The sequence below is a fragment of the Ascaphus truei genome, chromosome 2 (assembly GCF_040206685.1).
Source record: "Ascaphus truei isolate aAscTru1 chromosome 2, aAscTru1.hap1, whole genome shotgun sequence".
In the NCBI taxonomy this organism is placed as follows: Eukaryota; Metazoa; Chordata; class Amphibia; order Anura; family Ascaphidae; genus Ascaphus; species Ascaphus truei.
Window position 1 is genome coordinate 65,114,687 of NC_134484.1, and position 23,521 is coordinate 65,138,207.

Sequence of the window (23,521 nt, forward strand, 5' to 3'; positions counted from 1 at the left end):
TCTAACGTTTTGGCTGCCCTCGGGAGCCACTTGATAAAGGCTCCGGAGAGTAACCAAAACGTTGGGCGAATAAAAGACACTTTTTTTTTGCATATTTTTGGTGTGCATCATATCCTTTTTTTTATTTTTGGATAGTACCTTACAGGTACTCTGATAGCAGCACCCTCTCCAGTACTCTGGTCTATACTATTTAAGTGTGCGCTCCAATCCTTCACATAGTTTATTTATATATATATATTTATATATGAGAAAAAGAGAGGAGAGAGCGCACGCCCCATAGCGTAAAATAGTAAATTTAATGAGGGGAGGGGGAGAGGGGGGATAAAAATGCACTTACAAAAGTACAAATAAAACAGGCATTGCGTGATATAATCACCACCATCCGGTTACTTGTCTCTGTCCTTATGGTGAAATCCGCTCTCAATGCAGGATGGGCAACGTCCCTGCAGAAGTCTCCAGCAGATTTCCAGGGCCAGTAGAAGTGAATCGTTGATTTGAGAGTCCAAGAAGGTTAACTCCGAAATGCCAGGCCTCTGTAACACCAGCGCATGGATCGGTCCACACCAGCGCTCTATGATGACGTAGTGTCAATGCGTCCTACGTGATGACGCTTCCCTGACGTGTTTCGTCACTCTCGGGCAACTTTCTCCAAGGGTAGTATGGAGAGGAGGTGCGGCTTGCATTTAAATACACAATCTGGTGCTATTGATTGAAAAGCACGCCTCTCCTCAGCTGGAAGGTGCTAAGCGCTGATTGTAATGTTATTAACAGTTAAATATAAAAAACTAAATATGCCTTGTTGGAATATTAACCACTTGAATTGGAGAAGATAGACTAAAAGGATTAAACCATAGATACTGAGGATACTCAACCTTGGAAAAGTTATAAACATCTTATAAATTAATTGAATTAATTGTAATAATGACTCTATAAGCTAAAAATATATAAATAAATTTTCATGAACATATATTCACTTGTAACACTTTTTGAGATTTATATATCATTAAGAATCAGAGGCGCTGCCCTTTTCCTTTGTTTGTTTTCATATATTTATATATATATATATATATTTATATAGATATATATAGAGATATATAGAGATAGATATAGATATAGATATATATATATATATATATGCCGGGAGTTTCGGTGGGGGCTGGAGCGGCGATCCGGGAAGCGGTGGCCATTACAAATAGAGGTCCGCAGAGGAACTACAACACCCAGCAGCCCCTTGGGCTGCAAGATAACCTGGCTACACTTAGCCAATAGGACTGCCAGAATCCCTTGCTCAGAAGAAGATACATTTCGCACGCTGAGACATGCTAGTCAGTCGGAGCTGGGACAGGAATGGGGTAGGTTGTGCACTAGGCCAGAGACCCCCCTAGGCCCGGACTCCCCTCAGCTTATTGTTGCTGCAGGGACAGGCCCATAGATAGGGGCACTGCCCTGTAGTACCAGTGTGAGGAACACAGACAGGACGCAGCTGCAACCTGGTATCATGTAGTCTGGGACCAGATCTCTCCCTACAGAAAAGAGACATTCTTCATGGTGGCACCGTCCACGTGGCACACAACCCAACGTAGAGGCGGAGGCTACACCGACATCGCTGGATCTGTGGATCCACATTACCTTCCCACCATACCTGGGTGTAGGAGCACCTGGGCAGGTACAACAAGTGCACCAACGGTACACCATCAGTTCTTGTGGGCAGCGCTATCTCGCACATTTGGGTGGGTTGTTGCTTGTGGACACCAGGGTGGTTGGGTGCCCAAGGGCCCTCAGTACGTTGGGAGTATAACCCATCAGGTGGGGACATTGGTTGGAGAACATTGTGGGGTTACGGCCCTGCGAGCCTAGGTGGCGCAGTCGTGGTGTTATTGTTATTAGTTTTATGCATATAGTAAACTGTTATTTTATTCAGTGTGTTTATTATTTTATTGGGCCCTGTCACAGTGTTATCCAACATAGTAGGATCCCGTGCAGGTGGAGGCGCTGTCACCAGACAGATAGTACACACCCCTGGCTTCCAGCAGCACAGGCTCTGCCCTCCTGTGAGCCACAGGTAACGCACCACACACACCGTAGCCGTCATATCACGCAGGGGGTGGGGGAAAGTGCGCTACATATATATAAAACTATATGTAACCCCCTGTGTGATGAGATCCATACGCTTACACTGGCCCCTGGCACGTTCCAGTATAAATTCCCTAACCGTACGGTCAGACATAGGCACGGTTACAGAAGTTGCTGGAGTGTTCACCCTATAGCTCAGGGGAGCGCAAACTTTTTGTGCTGCGCCCCCCTGTCTCTCTGCCCCCGGCTCTCGCGCCCCCTGCCTTCCTTCAGCCGCGTCAGATGACGCTGCGTGGGTGTGTGACGTCAGGTCACATGGTGCCGCGGCGGCTATTGACGCCGCGTTGACATGGCGACGCAACACAGGCGGCTGAATCCCGGTAAGTAAACAGTTGCAGGGGCCTCACGCGATCCCCCGGCATTTAATTTAAATGCCTGGGGGAAGAGCGCGGGGCCTCTGCAACTGCCCGCGCCCCCCCCAGCACAATCTCCCACCCCCCCTGGGGGTCGCGCCCCCCACTTTGCGCTCCGCTGCTATAGCAGACAACAGTATTTGCTACCTCACCCTGATTGCGGCAATTTTAAGAGACTGCTATGTGTGGGATGACCTCAATTTTAGTAAAGTGGTACTTCTAACGGTCCCCGATACCACCATTGATGCGAGTATTCATAGGGTACTCAGAGCGGACCCCCCAGTGGGGATATGCCCGAATCCAGGGGAAAATGTTGTGCTACAATACTAACACTGCGTGTATATTGTCTATGCGTGATGAGGATATTTATCCTCCTAAAGTACGAGATCGTATTGTGGGGAATGACCAGGAGGTGTGAGGTGTCACTGTGGGAAATAAACCTGCTTCTGGCACTGATAGTGCTGCCAAGCACACTACAGTGGATAAGGTCGGAGACTTCCTCACTGGCGAGGGGGCAACTACTGTAGTGCCGATGGGTCATTAGTCAATGCAGAAATGCCTTAAACTTGCCTTAAACTAGCCAGGTTACATCCAGCATGTACCCAGCATGTAACCGGGCTAGTTTAAGGCAAGCTTTAGAATACTCGTTGTCTCGTCTGTATACAAGGGTTCCATAGTGAAATTTACCCCGAACTACCTACTTCCACCATGGGACATGGCCCAACTTCCCCAGAGGTCCTTATCACAGCTATGGGACAGTTAGTGGAGAAATCCATGCACTCAATGGGTTAGAGGGGCAGGGAAATAATTACTATAGGAGATTACAAATCTTCTCCGGTGTAAGTCCGGCTCCCACCAGTGAGGACGATTTTGAAAGTTGGATAGAGCAGGCCACGCAGATGGTATAGGAATGGGGGTGCTCAGATCAAGACAAGAAAGTCCGAATTGCGGAAAGGGGCCAGCATTAGCCTTAGTAAGAGCTGTTAGAGAAGGAAGTTAAGTTAGCACCCTGTAACGCCTGCGCGAACCCACAAACAAGACAAGACCCCGGTACTGAGGTGGGAAGGTTTAGAGACACACACCCACAGCAGCGGAGGCGTGCCTGGAAGGCAGATAGTCAGCATAGCCGGGTCTGGGTTGGAGAGAGAGGGTTATTCCTGTATACTTGCCGGGGTCCTGGGTTATAGATACCTGCGTAGTTGAAGTCCGTAAGCCAATGGTCTGGAGTTGAGAAGACAGCGTAGTTGTGGTCAGTAAGCCTGGGTCGTGGAGTGGAGAGGTACGCGTAGTTGAGGATAAGCCGGGGTCAGAGCCAGAGTGGGTCCACAAACAAGCCGGGTCGGTACATGAAGGGTCACACTACAAGAGAATACTGGAGCAAGGCAAAACAAAACACAGGATCCACACAAGGCTACACTTGGTTATGCTCAGCAATGCAACCGAGCACTAGCAGGGTATTTAAACAGGATGGAAGCCAATAGCACAGGAGGTGGAGCGGGGGCGCGGCCCCTGCGGAGACCGGGATAGGTGCAGGTGACAAGGGGCTCATTAGGGCTTGACACGCACTGGGGATCGTTGCGCAAAGTCACGCGTGCACACCGCGTGCGGAGAGGGCGCGGCGTGTCCGAGGAGGCGGAGCCGAGCTCCATGGCAGTAGTATATGAAGAGCGGGTCCGCATGCATTCTGTAACAGGAGCGTGGGTGCGCGCACTGGAGGAGAGGGGAGCAGAGGCAGCGGCAGCTGTGGCACTTCTGGTAAGAGAGGAGGGAATACGCCGCAAGGGACGTGCTAGGGGGAAGAATGTTAAAAAGGTTTGAGGAGATTTTAAACTAGGCAAAAACTCAGGGGAACATTGAAGGGACAAGAGAAAGATATCCTTTGGATAGGGGCACTCCTAGATATACCAAAATAGTAGCTGGTTTGCTATGAATATGCGTCTCATCTAAAGTATCCTTTTGCACTACTAAACAGTATTCTTAGATCAGGTAAACTTTTGACTGGTTGGTAATGGGTTAGGTTCAAGTCGCCAATACCTGGATGTATAGGGTATTGGTAAGATCACATTTTAAATTTAAAATCAATTTTAATACATCAAATAACTAATACACTCAAACTTGTAATACTATTAAAATATGAGGGTGATGATTAAATATAACGCGGCTGATACAGACACTGATGACAGTGAACGTATGTATAGTCCTTAAATCCAGACTACAAGGTGCACGACTTCCCCCGCCCCTGCCAAGAGCAGAGATGATAAAAACTAATAGAATATAGCGTTCAAATTGGAGATGTTAGAAATCCATTTATTATATTAAAATGTATGAATGAGAATTTATATCAAGCCAAATGAATGAGGATATGTAGCCAAAAGAGTTGAATTCTAGTAAAGGTTTAATTCCTAACAGAGGTTGGCTTAAGGATAGAATTTCAAGGCCTAGTATGAAATCTGAATCTGAAGTAGGGCGGAGATAGTTAGCAATAAATACAGTTGCTCGCTCTCTTCTCCAGAATCCCTCTCAAGACCACACTCTGCAAACAACACCAGTAGCATGTGAGTGAACAAAGGTTTCTCTATCATTGCATCTGAGCACATTTGTCATCATTGATTGAACTTTCAACTGTCAATAACATTGTAAGAATAAACTAACTTTGTCTGGTGCTCAACAATCTTCTGAAGTATTGGAATCTTTCTGAATAAGAAATAATAAGTGGAATTATTATTTAACGGGAGATACCATTCAACTTGAAGCATTTCCAAATCATTCATCACTCATTATGGTGTCACACTTTTGTAGTGCATTTTGGCGTCCCGTATTATAAAAACTTAAATCTGGTAACCCAGCGCTTGAGCTCAGGTGAAATGTAGGTGTGTTAATAGGTGCAGGCCTGGTAAAGAATGGCGGTAAATGTGTATGAGGAAAAGGATACTGTAGTGCCGATCCCTTGGATGTGTTTCCGCTTGATCTACTCACATTTCAGGACCCCCAGATTACATGCGTCCCCTTAATGATGTACTCTCAGCTCTTGTACCCTCTACCTCCGATACGTGCTGCTCTGCAATACTGGGAAGGCTCTGTCGCCATGCTGTATCTCACCAGTCCCCTTGGGACAGTTCCTTTCTTCTCTCTCTCTCTGCGGGTCTCCTCACAGTCACGTGCTCCTCTCTGGCTATATCTCTCTCTTAACCCCTCCTTCCATGATGTCATCCTCCTTGGTTAACCTGTCATCTTAATCCTTTCCATGGTTCAGTCATTGGCCGGAGGGTTCGTCCATTATTATACTTATGTGTGTTCATAGGGGTGTCACATATTGTTCAAGCAATGGTTTGCCCTTTGTTCGTGCACTTGGTGCCTGATAATGGTCACTGTTCACATATATTATAGAGGTTATTTGTGCTTCTTTCCCTTGCAGTATGGATCTCATATGCTGGATAGACCTTGAGCAGTTCAGAAGAATGCCACACGAGGAAAAGGAAAAACGGCAAGAGAAATCCAGAGATATCAAGAACAAATATCTAAACAAAAAGAACTTCTTTGGCCCCAACAGCCCGGCCACGAGAGAGCAGCAGGAGCAGGTAAGAGAGTAATAACGATGAAAACAAAATAATGATATTTCTTTGCCATTTTAAAAGTGGGAACAGTTTTGTTCCGTGTAAGGAAGACCATGTACTGCAAATCTTTTATTTTGTGTGATGTTTCTTTCATGTTGATGGAATGTTCACAAATAGTCAGCATGGACTAAAATACGGCACAGACTGTACTGACATCGAATATTAACACCCTGACAGATAGCTGCAGCTTTACACATGTTACGGCTCATCATAGCATCTGCTCTTAACTCTTTCACTGCCATTGGGACCACCAATTTATTTCCATGCTCTACGTTGCTGGGCCTCTCCTGCAGCAAAGCGATTACAGGACGGACGTATACTGATGGCAGTGACATGTTTACGCTGTTATATCTGGATGAATAATGCCTTTTATGCTTAGCCACTTTGAGATCTATATATTTAGGCAATTGTGGAGCAAAACCAAGGCATTTTAACCCTGCACCTACATACCTAACAAGCATTTTGCTCCATTTTTGTCTCATCTGCCATAGTTTGCTCCGTGGGGAATGTCAGTAGGAGGACTCGGGGAGGAGTTACATGGTGCACAGCTGATAATGAGATGTATCACATTCCGTGTCACTCTGCACCACTCTGTTTTGCCTTTTATTTGCCCTCCCGAATCCTCCACATCTGAAGGGGCGTTTGTCTAAGGTTCCACATCAGATGTTAGAAACAGTTCTTGCATATACCGCAACTCTGGTAAAAAAAACAAAGAAACAGTGCGTCTAAACACACTTTTCTATATGTTGATACACACACCCCTTTGCTGTTTTCCTGCAGAGAATGGGTTAACAATCTAGTCATGCTGGCGTTGGAAGTAATTTTAACTGCTGTTATCCTGCATGTGCAGGTCATGCAACTCGCCGGAGGCTGGGGGAAGATTCTGCACGATCGACTCTCACCCACCGTCCTGATAGAAATACAGAAATACGTGAGAATGAGGATAGAGAAGAAGTGGCTTCCGATGTTCCTGGCGACAGAGGAATACAGAGCGCGCCAGAAAGTGCAGGTGAGAACAGCGGGGCCCTGTCTTACGAACGAGCGAGGGGCATCCACACAAGTGGTTATCCAGAAAAAAAAAATACTTATATTTATAAATGAATGCTAATACAGTATTTATTCTTGTACAGGGCTGACGGTGTAGACAGCACGATATACATAATTTTGCAGACACAAATGAGGTCAATGAAAGTTTCTGTGCGACAGTGCCCTGATCGGCACTATCGCAGTTTTATGAACAAGTCCTGACGTGCCACTGGCCTAAAAAGTTTCCTAACTAATGTTCAGATATGAATCCACCCGGGATCGTCCGGTTCCTTTGGATCTCCGCAGATCAGTGCCAAAAAGGACAATCCGTAATGGCCACGTGCAGTGGCGGGTTTCTCCTTTTGACGCCCATAGGCTCACGCTGGCAGCAGGGTGCGGCCCCTCCTTGTGCAGTGTAGCGGCGTCATGACATCACAGTGGGCTGTGACGCCGCGTTGTCATGGCAGCGTGTCATGTGACGTCGCGGCATCATTTGATGTTGGGTCGCCATGACAACTCTGCAGGAGGGGGGCCGCTCAGGAGAAGGCAAGACCCCCACTCTACACACATAAAAATTGCCACCCCAAATCAATTGCCGCTCTAGGCTATAGCCTAGTCAGCCTTGTGGGAAATCCGCCTCTGGGCCAATAGGAAGCCATGACCGGGTCATTTAAACTTCAGAGAGATACCGGCAGCACCTACGGAGGTGTATATCTTGGAAACCAAGGGGTCCCAGGAACAGAAATTAATGGGGTTCCGCTCCAGAGACCCACTGCTTCAAACCTATTAAAAATGTTTATGTATTAGCATAAAATCCCCCCAAAACATGAAAAATTAATCCCTGCCCGATGCCACAAAAATAAACCAAAAATGTTTCAAGCAAGAACAATAAATCCAATCGGGAAGCGAAGGATCCTCCGTTGATTGAAGAGCAGTCTCCAGTGAGTAGTTCTTTTTTGTTGCTTTAAAGATGTCTCCTTGTTTTTCTTTTTTTCTTTCCTCCAGATGTTGACTTGTCGTCTACTTCCAGGCAAATGAAACGCACCACGCCTTTTTTGGTGTGGTGTGAGGTCACCTTTAAAAGGAAGGAATCACATGGCGCATCAACCAATCAGGTTGCTTGATGTACCACGCGATTGCTTAATTTTTTCCTGAGATGTGATTTTCAGGCAAAAATGAGGGAATCACTATGTGATGCCAGAGGCCTTATCTAAGGCCTGGTATATCTCATTTGATCAGAAGACGACGACAAGTCAACGTATGGAAGAAAAGAAAGAAGACACGAAAAGCAAGAAGACCTCTTTAAAGCAACAAAGAAGAACTACTTACCGGATACAGCTCGTCAATCAACAGGGATCCATTGCTTCTGGATTGGATTTATTGTTGTTGCATGAAACCTTTTTCTTTATTTTTGTCCTATTGGGCAGGGATTCATTTGTCATGGGTTTTTTATTTGAATTTTTATTGGCCATTGGGATAGGATTGCTTTTTGTGCATCTCGGGAAGCAGAGGGTCCCCGAGCTGAAATTAATGGGGTTCAGCTCCCGAGATCCATGCTTGGGATGGGTTTTGGGGTGGAGGGGGTGAGGGGGGCGGATTTGGCCTAAACTATCCGTGAAATTCCGGGGAATAGATTAGGACTGTTCTGCCCATGTCTACTTACAGTCTATTGACTTCCCGCTGGAATGTGTCTTCTGCCAGAAGACTGCTTATTAAATATAGCACACAGTGACTTGCTCAAGGTCACAAAGAGAACTGACACTGGGATTTTCACTGGATTCAACCACTTCAAAAGCAGTGTTCTTACCACTCAACTACTTCTTTAGCCACAGCAGTGGATTATATGGAACATGTTTTAGTTTGGTTTGAAGTTCAGATTTTTAATTTTTGGGTAAAAAGTGAGAATCCGTATTTTGTTTTCATTGTTAGTTTGATTAACTATTTTCTTTTGGGGGGGGGAGTAAGATTTACAAAAAAAATTTGCTGTGAATAAATGTGTTTGATTGTATGATAGGCAATTTTTGGTGAGCTTACTTACCAATCACGATATGAATAGAAATGTCCATGGTTGCAGTAGTGACTGACCTCCAGGTCTCCCCATATTATCTGCCCTTTGTATTTATGTCTCCTAAACTTCTTTTCCTGATTACATTTTCTATGGCAGGTGGTACTCAACTCCAGTCCTTGAGCTACCCCAACTGGTCAGGTTTTCAAGATATCCCAGCTTCAGCACAGGTGGCTCAATCAATCCCTGCTTCAGCATGGGTGGCTCAATCTGAGGCTCAGTCAAGAGACTAAGCCTCTGATTGAGCACCTGTGCTGAAGCTGGGATATTCTGAAAATCTGACCTGTTGGTGGGGCCTGAGGACTGGAGTCGAGCCCCCCTGTTCTAAGGCATCCTTTTGTATAGTTGAACAGGCAAATATGGAGGATTGGCTGGGGACTAATCACTGACTGTGCTAATTAAAACTCTTTGGACCTATAGCGGTATCGCGTGATACCAACCCTTTCCTTGGGCAAAATACCCAAAAAGCTAATTGGGCTTTGGCTCAGAACAAAAACCAACATTTATACAAACAAAAGACAGGGGGTGCCCAATGCTACATCCAATTGACAAAACATATAAAGTAATATGTATAAAGTTAAATACTTATGTTCACTCTGGCTTTACATCTCCCTAGCAGACATGCTTATTGAGAACTGTTTATACCCCATCCAATTCTTATCTTATTGGTTACAGGGGATCTGAGACACAATATTATTTGAAGTATTTACACTTACTAATGATATAGAGACTACCCACATCTATCATAGGGTTAATTAAGCTTAATAGGAAGGGGTATATATACAATACTCCTCCATTAACACCCTTACCACACCTCTCCGTCCTTTTAACTATTTTTTGTTTGTTCTGTACATGTGGTTTCTCCAAACAGTTTTATTTTAACAATTATATAATAAAATTAAGTTTTAATTAGGGTGTCTTCTCTCTAAGTGCCACAATATAGGGATTCTTTCTTTCCACTCATTTTGTTAATACCCCACTCCCTGTGAGCACCACCCTCTCGTCACTGTTTGGTTCACCTTCCCTCTTTATGCTTGAGCAGAGTAATATCTGCAGTGCTTATTTGTATGCAGATTCCTTCTTCTATATAATTTTTAATATTTAGAAGAAAAAAAAAACTGATTTGGAAATGGGTTTCTAGTTAGCGCACTTATCTAATAAACCGAGGGAGTACCTTTTTCAGTGCTCAGTGCAGTTTCACAATAACTAATTATGCTTTGAGTCTTAAAAATGTAAGAGGCGTTCATTGCACTTGCATTATTCTACTATGCACAGAGCAGCACCCACAGGACCTGGAATTACAGTAAATATTTACAATATGTGAACTAAACTCCATGGGCAGATAAACAGGGAAAAATCTTTGTCAAAAGGTGTGTTCATCCTCGTGCTAAATGATCACTATTTATATAATGTGCATGGTTTTTCTATTCAGGCACATATAAAGGATGTTGCGGAAGATGTGATATTTCAAACAAACAAGAAGAAAATGGGCGTATGGCAGGTGGGTGAGATCATTATGTTTTATTTCATCTCACTTGTCCCCTGCTTGTTCTAAAAAAAGAAACTGAAGTGAGTCTCACTTGCAGCAAAAGGGTTACATTATTTGTACTTTGCGTTTTCTTGTCCTATTATGCATTAGATCAGGGGTGCGCAAACTTTTCCCTGTGCACAGCCCTGCCTGCTCTCCTCGGCGCCGCGCTCCCCCCGCGGCAAATGACGTGCGGGGTCACGTGACGTCACGTTGCACTGGTGACGTCACGTGACTCCACGGCGTAATTTGATGCCGGGTTACCATGACGACGCGTCGCTGGAGGGAAAGGTAAGTGTGTTACAGAGGCCTCGCGTGGTCCCCCGGCATTTAATTTAAATGCCTGGGGGAAGAGCGCGGGACCTATAACTGCCGCGCCCCCCCCAGAAAATCTAGCGCCCCCAGTTTGCGCACCACTGGGTTATATAGCAGTTCCCTTCAACACACAACAGTGATCAAGAAACATCGATGCCTATCTCTGGAAACATAACATTTTTATTGATTTGTTTATTGCTATGCTGTATATTTTTCTCTCTCAACTTGTAAGTAGAACAGTTACAGCTCCGAGTTCTCTTGTTTCTCCTGTGCCAAATGGTTGAAACTAGGAACATTCAGCTAGATCAGCTGAAGGATCCAACAGGAGATGTTCACATTTGTATGACATACTTACAGTATTCACATTTATACAGATAGTCACGGTAAAAGTGGTGCAATTCTGGGGGAAACAACTGTACCCTATGTATCAAAGTAAAAATAAATGACATTAAAAGCAATAGGATTTGTTGATACATCTGAAGCAATGTTTTTGCCCCAGAATTGAACCACTTTTGCCCTGATACATATGCCCCATCATGTCTAAAATGTGTTGTAAGTTGAAATAATGTAATACCAGTCCTATTGCATATACTTTATTTAGACATAAAGAGGCCTATGTACTAACATTTTTTTTTTAATGCACGTGGCATCCAAAGTATTTGTACTAAACACTAATATAAGCCTTCAAAATATACATATGATGCATAATTAGAAATAATTTTTTACGTATCCCTCATGTCGAATACCTTATTGATGCTATTTCTATTAAAACAGAATTATGTGTTTTTTTAAATTTATTTATAAATATGACTAAATATCAGATATCAGTGCAATATTATTTGTAATAGCCATACTGTGAAAATAATACCCGTGCTGCATCAAATACATTGTTGGATTAATACATAGCGACTTCATTCTGCGCTAACGCTATTACCAGCCTTCTTAGAGGTTACAGCAAGGGGAAATTGGCTAATCAGCTTGACCCACTTTCCCATTTCTTGGAGCGCACAGTAGTATTTGTTAGTATATACCATTTGCATTGGTACGCCAAGCGCAGTACAATCCAAATGTAAAAGATCCTTTTTGACGCAGCTAGCACAGATGGTGGAATTTGAGGTTAGTACACAGGCACCCCCCCCCCCCCACACTCCCACACACATACACACACACACGCACAGTTGAAATAGAGGTGCCAATTATGCACCAAACAAGCTGCTTGCAACGCTTAGTACATAGTCCTCATAGTTATACTGAGTCAATGCATCTATTTCATTGCAGGCTATAAAATCGTACTAGAGGCTTGATCATTTAATGCTTTAAGCCCATACTGTATACTGTAGCACATAATAGAGGACATATTATAAACTTTCGTTAAAAGATACCAAATGTAATGCATGTCTTGCAGCACCTGGACAGTAAGTGGATCTCTTCCTCCAAAGAGATTATCGTTTTCCGCAAAGCATTATTAAACCCAGTTACTGCCAGCCAGTTTCAACGATTCCTATCGCTCAAGGGGGACTTTTTGGAGAATGGACTACTTTTTTGGCATGAAGTGCAAAAATATAAGGTATGAGGTGAAAAGTACATATTCCTTCAGTGTTAATCAATTTTTAATTGATACAGTCATTCATTTCAAAAGGTTTCCGAGGAAGACCCAGGAAATGAAACTGAGCATTAATGGGGCAGTCTCGGCTACAAAACAGAAACCTGTTCCTTTGTTTTACTCCTTGTAAGGGAAATGTTGTACATTCCTGCAGGCCCTTTCTAAGCGGGAGAAAGTCCTTCTGATGCCTGGGATAGAACAAAGTGGCAGGCAAAATCAGACGAATCTTTCATTTTAGTCTGATGATGCCACTGACCTCACTTGGGAGGTAGACAGCACAGATGAGACAATCAGGGGTCCCTGGATGAGTAGATAGCAACCATTGAGTCTCCTTGGCAAGCCTAAATAGTCAGCAGATTTGGGGTTTGGGGCAGTACTTACCCAATCTTTCATCTGATGTGTTTATCTTAAAATTGACTTAGGGATGGATTTAAATATTTAAATCATAAGGTAGCAATACTATTGTTTCCTATGGAATAAATGTGTTACAAAGCCCACATCTTTTATATTTTCTGTGTGAGTGACATAAATCATATTGAATAGGTTCCTATGGCCAATAGAATATTCTATCGTTAATAATTAAGGGAAAGGGAAGCTGCAACAAATATGTATCAAAATGATATTAAACTATGCATAGAAAACAAAACAAACAATTCCATTGTTGCATCTGATGATGATGTGTTGAGGGACCAAAACGATGGCTGGTTTTGTTTTCTTTGCCCAATATAATATCATTTTGAACCACATTTGTTGCTGCTTTTTTTTCTTTCTTTTGGATATTAATATTCACCCAATCTGGAAAATGGAAAATTATAACAAGAGACTATTCCTTAATAATTACCTAAATGTTAGCAAAAACAAGGGACTACTTCTAGGTGATAACTCTTTAAGTGGGCCAGCAGAGTCTATGACTAATACAAACGTTCATTAGCTCACTCCCTCAAGCCTGGCAGTAAAACAAAGGTACCACCTTCTGTTGAGGTTCTTCCTTTAGTTTCTAGTGGGCTGACATCCTTTCCATTGTAGCATCCATGAGGTGATCCTTAAAGGTGTTTTTAAGCATGAAAACGAAATATTATAAGGGATAGACATTTAAGAAGATACAAAATATGGGGGTTATCAGATGAGAAAAATCACTTTTTAAAGGTTCTAAAGAGTAAATTGCCCTCTTATCCCTTAACTGCCCCAGGGTCCTGTAACACACTTCTTCACAGTTTGTTGCTGGCTTTTTTGGTGTTAAAGAAAGTGACAAAGATTTTTGTTCCCCTAGCACCAAGGTTGTTCCAGCAGAGACAAATTGTTGAACATGTTACTGACACAACCTGTTTTTTTTTTGTTTTTTTTTACATATTCAGGACCTGTGCCACTCTCACTGCGATGATTCTACCATCCAGAGCAAGATCACTGCTGTCATTAACTGCTTCATCAACTCATCCATCCCACCGGCTTTGCAGATTGACATTCCACCAGAACAAGCAGAAAAGATTATGGAACGACGCAGGGATTTAGGGCCCTATGTGTTTCAGGAGGCACAGGTGAGCTTATAAAGAGCTATGCAGGGGAACCGTGAGTGGAGATCAATGGGGTCATTCTTTATCCACCGGAGTGGCTGTTCAGGACATGTATTTGATGTCAATGGGGATTTTAGGCCAAAAACAGCCTGAACTGCCCTGCAGTGGATATACATACGGCCTTAAACTTTCAAACTTGACAGAGGTGCAGTTCAATGCAGTGTTTTTCCTTTGGCAGACACAGGCTTTAAAGCCGCAAATGAAGAGGGGTCCTGGGTAGTTAAGGCAGATGGAGAAATTAATGTCCGTCTATCTGTTTTTCTATGTTTATTATTAGTTACAGCACTTCATTATGATACAGCCCTGCTCCCCAGCATAAACCTCAATGAGTTGTTCATATTTTCTGTGATTTCCATGGCAATCAATGCCGTTTCACAGTAATTAATCTCTGAATTCCTGAGCTGTGTATCTCTGGAATGGAATTTGGCACAAAGAGGCCTAGAGCAGTGATCAAAAGATCGTTGATCATCGTTCAAAGGGTACCAATAAATGCAGCGAGGAATGCTGCTTTGAAATATGGCATAAAGAACTCCTAATCTTGTGCAACTGTTGCTTGGGTCAACCTGGCAAGCTCTGTTTTTTTGTGAAGGAAAATTAAGATGTCATTTTTCTACTTTCCCCCTGAAACTTCCGTCAGTCCAGTTGCGAGGTAACGGAAGATGAAGAGATCTGACACATTTTTCAGGATTCCTTTCGCCCGTAAGCCTAGATCCACAAATCTCTGTTATTGACTTAATGAGATGTTAACTTAAGTTAATGTCTTGTTAAGTGCTAACGGGAACTGTCAAAGCTCACTAAAAGCAGTGTTAAGTGCGGATTTCAGCCATAACGAGCCCTTGCATTATTATAACAAACTTTAGTGCTAATGATATGCACAAAAAAGGTGTTCCCTCTAACAAGACATATCCACAGAGCTCTGTTATAGTTAACGCAGGGATTTAACGATCCGTTAGTTAGGACACAGCTAAACTTGGCGTTACTCGCCTCCAGATCTTAAATTAGGACTTTTACAGGCTCTGGATAAGTGTAAGACCACAGTTATCTATCATTTATCCAACAAAGCGTTATTTACAGGGTTCTTTCCCCTGTCTGTCAGGAACCCAAAACATAGATTGTAAAATCATCTGGGCAGGGACTGTGTCTGTATATATTCCTATGATCTGCTCACCGTGCGCTATACAGTAATTGTGAAGCGCTTGGAGTCCCATTGGGAGAAAAGCACTGTATGAAATAAAAAATAGAAAAGTTCCCCTCTCCCGTCTTCACTCTTATACTTTAATGAAACACCTATTCAAGGTCTTGATGGGGGTGTAACGGGTATTCCACCCCACCCAATCTCATATATAGTGTGGGTGAGTAGAACATGTAGTGTTACCGGTGTGGTGCGTATACCTGCAGGCTCACAGGAGGTCTGAGCCTCCGCTAATGAGAGCCTGGGGTGAATCCTCTGGAACGAATCTTCTTTTACAGCGCCTCCACCTATGTAGGATTCTATGGACGTGTAGAATGACCCTACATAGGAACCCAATTAGAAACCACACACACAGTCAGTGATTATATAATAACTAAGGAATTTACTTCGAACATAGAACATATCATCGCCTTTACATATCCTCATAACCTGTGTCCCTCTCACGAGGAGACACTACCCGTGACGTCTCGCAGGACATTTCCCCAACACTAGGTGATCCCACCCAGTGTCCAGTGAAACCCCCACACCCAAGGTCCCGTACTCCTACGGAGATAGTCAATGGGTGACTGCGCAGTCACTAAAACCTCTAGGCCTGTTGGTGCACATATAATATTGATACCTTCCGAGCACTCCGATGCTCGGGCCTGCAACACTCTTCTCAAAGGGTCAGACGTCCGTCTGATCCTTTCCAGGTACTCTGCCGGTGGACCCCAACGAGGGTCCCACCGCTCCACGGGAACTGCAACCGATCACGGCAACACCAACCGCATGGGAACAGCAACCGCCGCTATCAGCTTTCTGCCTAACTACTTCTAGAGTGACAGCAACCCTAACCTAGGGCCTGTCCCTGAGGAACCGCAACCTGGGATGGCTTGGGGAAAACTCCTATGGCCTGTGGAACATTAACCTGCCCCCCTTCCCCTAGCTACCCAGTCTCAACTGTAACTGCTAATCCTAACAGCCTAACGCACCTGCAGCCAACACTCAGCTCACACTGTCAGCCTGCAGACATTCACACACGCTGCACACACTGCGCCCAGCACATGCAGCGACACCCACACACAGCTGGCAATCGTACACAGCCACCTGGATCCCGCAGCAAACACACTGCTCGCACGCTGTGCCTATTTGCCAGTGCCCACAGCCCTACCCGCTGTGGCACTGCCAAACCTGCACCTTACACACACTAAGGGCGACCTTCCTATCTAGGGCCGTCCTTTATCAGTTACCCACTAACCTGGTGGGGAGTTGGGGCCTACCTGGAGGGTGAGGGTACCTATCTGGATGCAGGAGCTGCACTCACTCCCTGCATCCTTCCTTCCCCTTCTGCTCCGCTGCTCCAACTAACTAACTCATGCAAAGCCCGGGAAATGTATCTCTTTTCCCGGGCTGAGCTTCCTCTAGCCCTATTGGCCACTATCAGGCACCTGGTGCCTGTCTCCCTATGCCTCCTGGGAATTGTAGTTCCCAGGGGGCTGCTACACCATTGGGGCCGCGTGCGCGCTTCTCCCGCGCATGCGCGAACGCCTAATGGCCGCCTCAAGCTCTCCCTATGCTTCCCTACCCTCGCGCGACCTCCTAAGAGCTGCCTTAGCTCCCTACCCCTATCTGCGCATGCGCGACCTATCTGGGGCTCTCCTGCCCTCGCGCGATCACTGCGCATGCGCGGGTCTCTCCGCAATGGCGGCGCCCTATCCGCCTGGCTCCGGGAGCACCGGGATCCCTGAGATGCGCGTGCGGCCTTGGCAACCAGCCGCACGCGTCCCCGGCAACCCCCGAGCCGGGACCTGACCGCCCTCTCCCCTGCCACTGCCGAACGGAGCCGCCATTGGACGTGGCGGCTCCCGCGATCGGCAGCCAAGTGAGGGGGGTGCGGTAGCGCTGGGGAGACCTGGCTACACTCTCCCCCTGGTGAAACACCCAACGCCCTCGCTTGGGGAACGACATAGCATGGTACAATTTCACATACTAAAAATTGGCATGGCATACCCCGTACACTTAACAGATCGGCTGCAACATCCTCAAAACATGGCCTAATTGGTACACTTTCACACAATGAAAAATTACAGGGCATATCACACCAATTAATACCTGAGATGGGCTGAGACCATTTGTGGGGCGCCCTGAACTGATCATGTGGGGGTACCTCACTTTTGCGTCCGTGAGCCTCCCCGGGGTGAATCTCTCGGAGAGCACACCCTAAAGCGACAGCTACTGGCTCTTCGCTACTTCCTCCCCCTGGTGGAAGGAGTAGCACAGTGTCTCTGAAGCAGATCTTTACCCGGTCATCCGCGGCAGGGATGCGGTAGACCAGGAGGCCAGGACCTTTCCCGCGGTCCACTACCTGGGGAATGGGGCGCTCCTTTTTGGGCTTAAAGGAGGCCAGTCTCCCTGGATCTTCCTTTACACAGTCCTTGTCCCTACGGACTTGCGAGGCTTCCACTGAGAAGCGAGCACTGGGAAATGTCTCGGTTTCACCTGGCAGGGGGGAAAAAGTAGACACCTTACCCCTGCGGTGATTCATGGTGGCCAACAGGTCCTCGGGGACGCTGTCAGTTCCCACCTTGGTGGTATCGGGACCTGCCCCCGGCACTTCTGGGGCAGTCCACTTACGCGCTGAAAACTCGGGAGCGTTGGATCCCAGTCCTGGGACCACTTGTGTCGGAGCACACGGGCTCATACTCCGTTCAGAAGCCGCAACTCTGGCCTTCTCCACGGCCACCTCCATCGGAGCTTGTGGGGAGTTAGGGAGTTCCTTACCACTCCACTGGCTTGGGATGGATTCTCCCAAGGAGGACACCTCCACCAGGACGCGATGCAGAGGGGAGCCCTTCGCCCAGGAGACCAGACTTAAGGAGCCATCGTGCTCCGCGGTCACCTGGAGGCTCACCCCCGACACCCCTGGGGCAGTCGACTCACCCTTGTCGGCGTTAGGTACTGGTCCCCATTCTAGGACCAATGGTACCTCTGTAGTAGGTCGGACTGACCATTGTAGGGCACACGGGCCCACAGCAGGGTCCGCAACATCGGAAGACACCTCTTCCAGGGTACACGGAACCACAGCAGACTCTGTATCCTCTGCATTACCGCTGGGGTGGTTCGCCGGTAGGCGCATCGCCACCGATGGGACTTCCACCTTTTCCCCGGAAGATATCATGACGGTATCCTCCGCAAGGTAGTCACCAGATTCTCCTGAAATGCAGCCATTGGGTGTGGGTACGAAGCTGGCGTGCTCCGGTACCTCCACTGCAGCCGCACTCTTCTCTGCCAAGGGTTCACTTAGCTCCTTAGCTGACTCTGTAGGCTGGGGTACAATAGGCATCAAGAAAATTGCACCGCAACAATCACATTGAGGTTCCCATGCCAGTGCACCTCTAGGACAGTCACAGGTGGGGCTAAAGCACTGCGTACACGGCTCCCCATCCACCTCGGTGATCCTGAAGTCTAGTGGCACTTGGGACATAACGGCTCCCTCGTCATAGGCTTCTTGCAAGCAGGGGCACAGTAGCATAAGGAGATCTATTCCTGGCGCTCGCCAGGGCACATACACATTAGGGTGTATCCCCTGACAGTCTATCTCATCCTCATGCATCATCTCATCCTCATGCATCATCTCATCCTCAGAGATCAGAGTGTCTATCACAGCGTCCACGTATGGTTGAAGATAACCGTGCTTGCTCCCCCTGGTGGAATCTAAAGGAAGGGCACCTTTTACAAGGAATTGTTTTTCGCTCTGCACCGAGTCACTCACAGCACAGGGGAGGGGCTCTGATTTTCGCGCCAAACCCGGACAGAATGTTGCGACATCTTTCTGTGCAGGCTTGCAGTCAGCAGCACGTGCGCTCTCCTGATTTGGCGGGAGACGCCATTTTGCTGGGTCGGCATAGACTAGGGGGTACCCTTCTGAGGGGCCCCCGGGCATGAACAGTGCGGACGGTGCCTCTGCCAGGCATATATCCTCAGTGTGAGTTACAACAAACAAAATGGTTTTCCATGTGGACGTGGGATCTTGTTCCTCCTCTAAGACACATGCCCACGGCCACCCAGGAATTTTACACATACCCTCCCGGACCTTCATTGCGGGTATACTAGCGGGTATGCCCCCTACCGCCACTACCTGGCCAGGCTCCATATACTGCCTCAACGCCCAGGCAAGGACCTCGTCTCCGGACTTTACAAACATAGCGACAAAAATAGGAACGGGACAATTTAGAAAAAATGGACAGGGCACCCCAGGTGTATCTCAGCAGCGCCTCCAAATGTAACGGGTATTCCACCCCACCCAATCTCATATATAGTGTGGGTGAGTAGAACATGTAGTGTTACCGGTGTGGTGCGTATACCTGCAGGCTCACAGGAGGTCTGAGCCTCCGCTAATGAGAGCCTGGGGTGAATCCTCTGGAACGAATCTTCTTTTACAGCGCCTCCACCTATGTAGGATTCTATGGACGTGTAGAATGACCCTACATAGGAACCCAATTAGAAACCACACACACAGTCAGTGATTATATAATAACTAAGGAATTTACTTCGAACATAGAACATATCATCGCCTTTACATATCCTCATAACCTGTGTCCCTCTCACGAGGAGACACTACCCGTGACGTCTCGCAGGACGTTTCCCCAACACTAGGTGATCCCACCCAGTGTCCAGTGAAACCCCCACACCCAAGGTCCCGTACTCCTACGGAGATAGTCAATGGGTGACTGCGCAGTCACTAAAACCTCTAGGCCTGTTGGTGCACATATAATATTGATACCTTCCGAGCACTCCGATGCTCGGGCCTGCAACACTCTTCTCAAAGGGTCAGACGTCCGTCTGATCCTTTCCAGGTACTCTGCCGGTGGACCCCAACGAGGGTCCCACCGCTCCACGGGAACTGCAACCGATCACGGCAACACCAACCGCATGGGAACAGCAACCGCCGCTATCAGCTTTCTGCCTAACTACTTCTAGAGTGACAGCAACCCTAACCTAGGGCCTGTCCCTGAGGAACCGCAACCTGGGATGGCTTGGGGAAAACTCCTATGGCCTGTGGAACATTAACCTGCCCCCCTTCCCCTAGCTACCCAGTCTCAACTGTAACTGCTAATCCTAACAGCCTAACGCACCTGCAGCCAACACTCAGCTCACACTGTCAGCCTGCAGACATTCACACACGCTGCACACACTGCGCCCAGCACATGCAGCGACACCCACACACAGCTGGCAATCGTACACAGCCACCTGGATCCCGCAGCAAACACACTGCTCGCACGCTGTGCCTATTTACCAGTGCCCACAGCCCTACCCGCTGTGGCACTGCCAAACCTGCACCTTACACACACTAAGGGCGACCTTCCTATCTAGGGCCGTCCTTTATCAGTTACCCACTAACCTGGTGGGGAGTTGGGGCCTACCTGGAGGGTGAGGGTACCTATCTGGATGCAGGAGCTGCACTCACTCCCTGCATCCTTCCTTCCCCTTCTGCTCCGCTGCTCCAACTAACTAACTCATGCAAAGCCCGGGAAATGTATCTCTTTTCCCGGGCTGAGCTTCCTCTAGCCCTATTGGCCACTATCAGGCACCTGGTGCCTGTCTCCCTATGCCTCCTGGGAATTGTAGTTCCCAGGGGGCTGCTACACCATTGGGGCCGCGTGCGCGCTTCTCCCGCGCATGCGCGAACGCCTAATGGCCGCCTCAAGCTCTCCCTATGCTTCCCTACCCTCGCGCGACCTCCTAAGAGCTGCCTTAGCTCCCTACCCCTATCTGCGCATGCGCGACCTATCTGGGGCTCTCCTGCCCTCGCGCGATCACTGCGCATGCGCGGGTCTCTCCGCAATGGCGGCGCCCTATCCGCCTGGCTCCGGGAGCGCCGGGATCCCTGAGATGCGCGTGCGGCCTTGGCAACCAGCCGCACGCGTCCCCGGCAACCCCCGAGCCGGGACCTGACCGCCCTCTCCCCTGCCACTGCCGAACAGAGCCGCCATTGGACGCGGCGGCTCCCGCGATCGGCAGCCAAGTGAGGGGGGTGCGGTAGCGCTGGGGAGACCTGGCTACAGGGGTAACACAGCTGAATAACGGCTAGCCACCCTCCTTTGCCACTTTTGGCTTAAGGCCATGTTATTTGAAGCTAACGCAAGGCGGTGCTAACTTAACATGGCCTTAAGCCTATGCTAATGGTATAATTAGCAGCCATTGTTTTTGTATATAATTAGCTTTGTGGATTGGCGTTAACCTCAGGGAATATTGTGCACCCCACAACTGGAACAATTTACCAGAGACTCTCACAGCCGCCACCAATCTAAGTTCTTTCAAAATTAAAGCTCTCTCACATTTTAATCTGGTCTGTAACTGTTGCATACGCCTATAATATATATTATCTCTTACTGCGCATGCGATGTCTTGTATATAATGTATAATAACCCTGCTCACTTAATGTAACTATGTATTTGTAACCATGTAACTGTCATCATAACTCAGAACATACCTGAAAACGAGAGGTAACAATATATTACTTCCTGGTTAAACATTTTATAAATAAATAAATAACATACTGTAATGTCCGTTAGTGATTTTGACAACATGACATTATGAGCCTTGAGTTAACGGAGGTTTGTGGATCTGGAACTTGGTGCTGACCAGATGACCACTTTTCCTTAAGCTTCGTAATCAGTATGCCTCCCAGTACATTTAAACGTAATGATGACAGCTTCTTCTCACAGTGGCACACAGGCAGTAAAAACTGACTGAAAGGTTTAGCAAAGTCATACATGACCAAACCTGTGCTTTCAGATAGCACATAACATTACATCAATAACTGCTGTTCTAATAGGTCACAGGAAAATAAAATAGGGTCATGATGATAGGAAATTTGCAAAACATTTAATCAGCTTTTCTTTCACTGCAAATGTTGGATGCTCACAGCAGCCCCAAAAAATGTAACAAATAGCCTAAAACACTGCCAAGCTGAAATATTGTACTTTCATTCTAAAATCCACACATATTTAGGCAATTTTGTTTGGGAAAAAAACCTAGAAATAAGCATATTCTTACCTTGCAAATGCCCAGGTTGACAACTGTTAATTCAAACTTTTAGATGGATAGTTTACAACATTTTTAAAAAAAAAAGTAGTCTTACATTTTAAATAAAATGTTAATGAAATATACACTTTTCTAGTTATGCCCAATTAAATATCAAACGAAAATGACAGTGATATTCCAAATGTTTTTGTCCCCGGATCAGGAGGTTGCCATGTTTCAGTTGCAATGCCACTTGTGTGTCATGAGTGAAAAAGTCACTGAATTTGGAGTAATAAATAATGTGCTGAGATTCTGTAAAAAATGTTATCCTTAGGAAAAGCACAATCCTATTCTCTTTGCCCTATTTGTTTATATGTATGTACATGGCCGGGTCAAGGGTTATTCGGTGCCCTAGGCGAACCTTCAGCCTTACGCCCCAACACACAATTAACTTTTGGCAAAAATGTTTTCTATGTAACTGAAAAATGTTACACCAAATAGATTTTTTGCTAACATTCATACACAATCCCTCGTTCTCTCCCTGTCATTCTCTCTTCCTCATTCTATCTCTACCCCCTCCCCCTGTCATTCTCTCTCCCCGTCATGTTCTCTTCCCCGCCTCCCAGTCATTCTCTCTTTCCCGTCCCCCGTTATGCGCTCTCCCCCCCTCCCTTCCCCCTGTCATTCATTTTTCCTACCCCCTCCCCCTGGCATTCTCTCTCCCCCCCTCCCTCATCATGCTCTCTTCCCCGCCTCCACCCCTGCCCTCCCCTCCCCCCATAATTCTTTATCTACCCCCCCCAGTCATTATAAACACCCACCCTCACCTCTCTCTTCTCCACAATGCTTCCTCTGCGTGGCCCCACACCAGGCTCCTGGACCTCGTCCTGATTGGCTGCTGCTGGTTAATGTAGCTAATCAGGATTTAGGAAACTGCCCAGTCCCTTAGCAACAGCCCTGCTCTCTCACTGCTCTCGGAAATTTCCACGCCCAATTAGCAAACACTGCACTAGGGAAACTATGTGGCTTCCATCCCCCAAATTTGCCGCCTAGAAAGCGGCCACTTAGTTGGCCTAGTGGTTAAACCGGCCATGTGTGCATGTATATTTTTATTTA

General features: G+C 46.6%; 1 protein-coding gene across 3 annotated transcripts in view; it reads left to right on the forward strand.

Moving 5' to 3' along the window:
• Positions 1 to 23,521, forward strand: part of RGS22 (regulator of G protein signaling 22) — a 174,172-nt gene that overhangs the window by 118,149 nt on the left and 32,502 nt on the right. For all 3 annotated transcript variants that reach the window (XM_075582634.1, XM_075582633.1, XM_075582632.1), the window contains exons 18-22: positions 5,902 to 6,064; positions 6,951 to 7,109; positions 10,624 to 10,692; positions 12,440 to 12,601; positions 13,993 to 14,172. In XM_075582634.1, the coding sequence (XP_075438749.1) occupies positions 5,902 to 6,064; positions 6,951 to 7,109; positions 10,624 to 10,692; positions 12,440 to 12,601; positions 13,993 to 14,172 (733 nt within the window). The remainder of the gene's footprint in view (positions 1 to 5,901; positions 6,065 to 6,950; positions 7,110 to 10,623; positions 10,693 to 12,439; positions 12,602 to 13,992; positions 14,173 to 23,521) is intronic.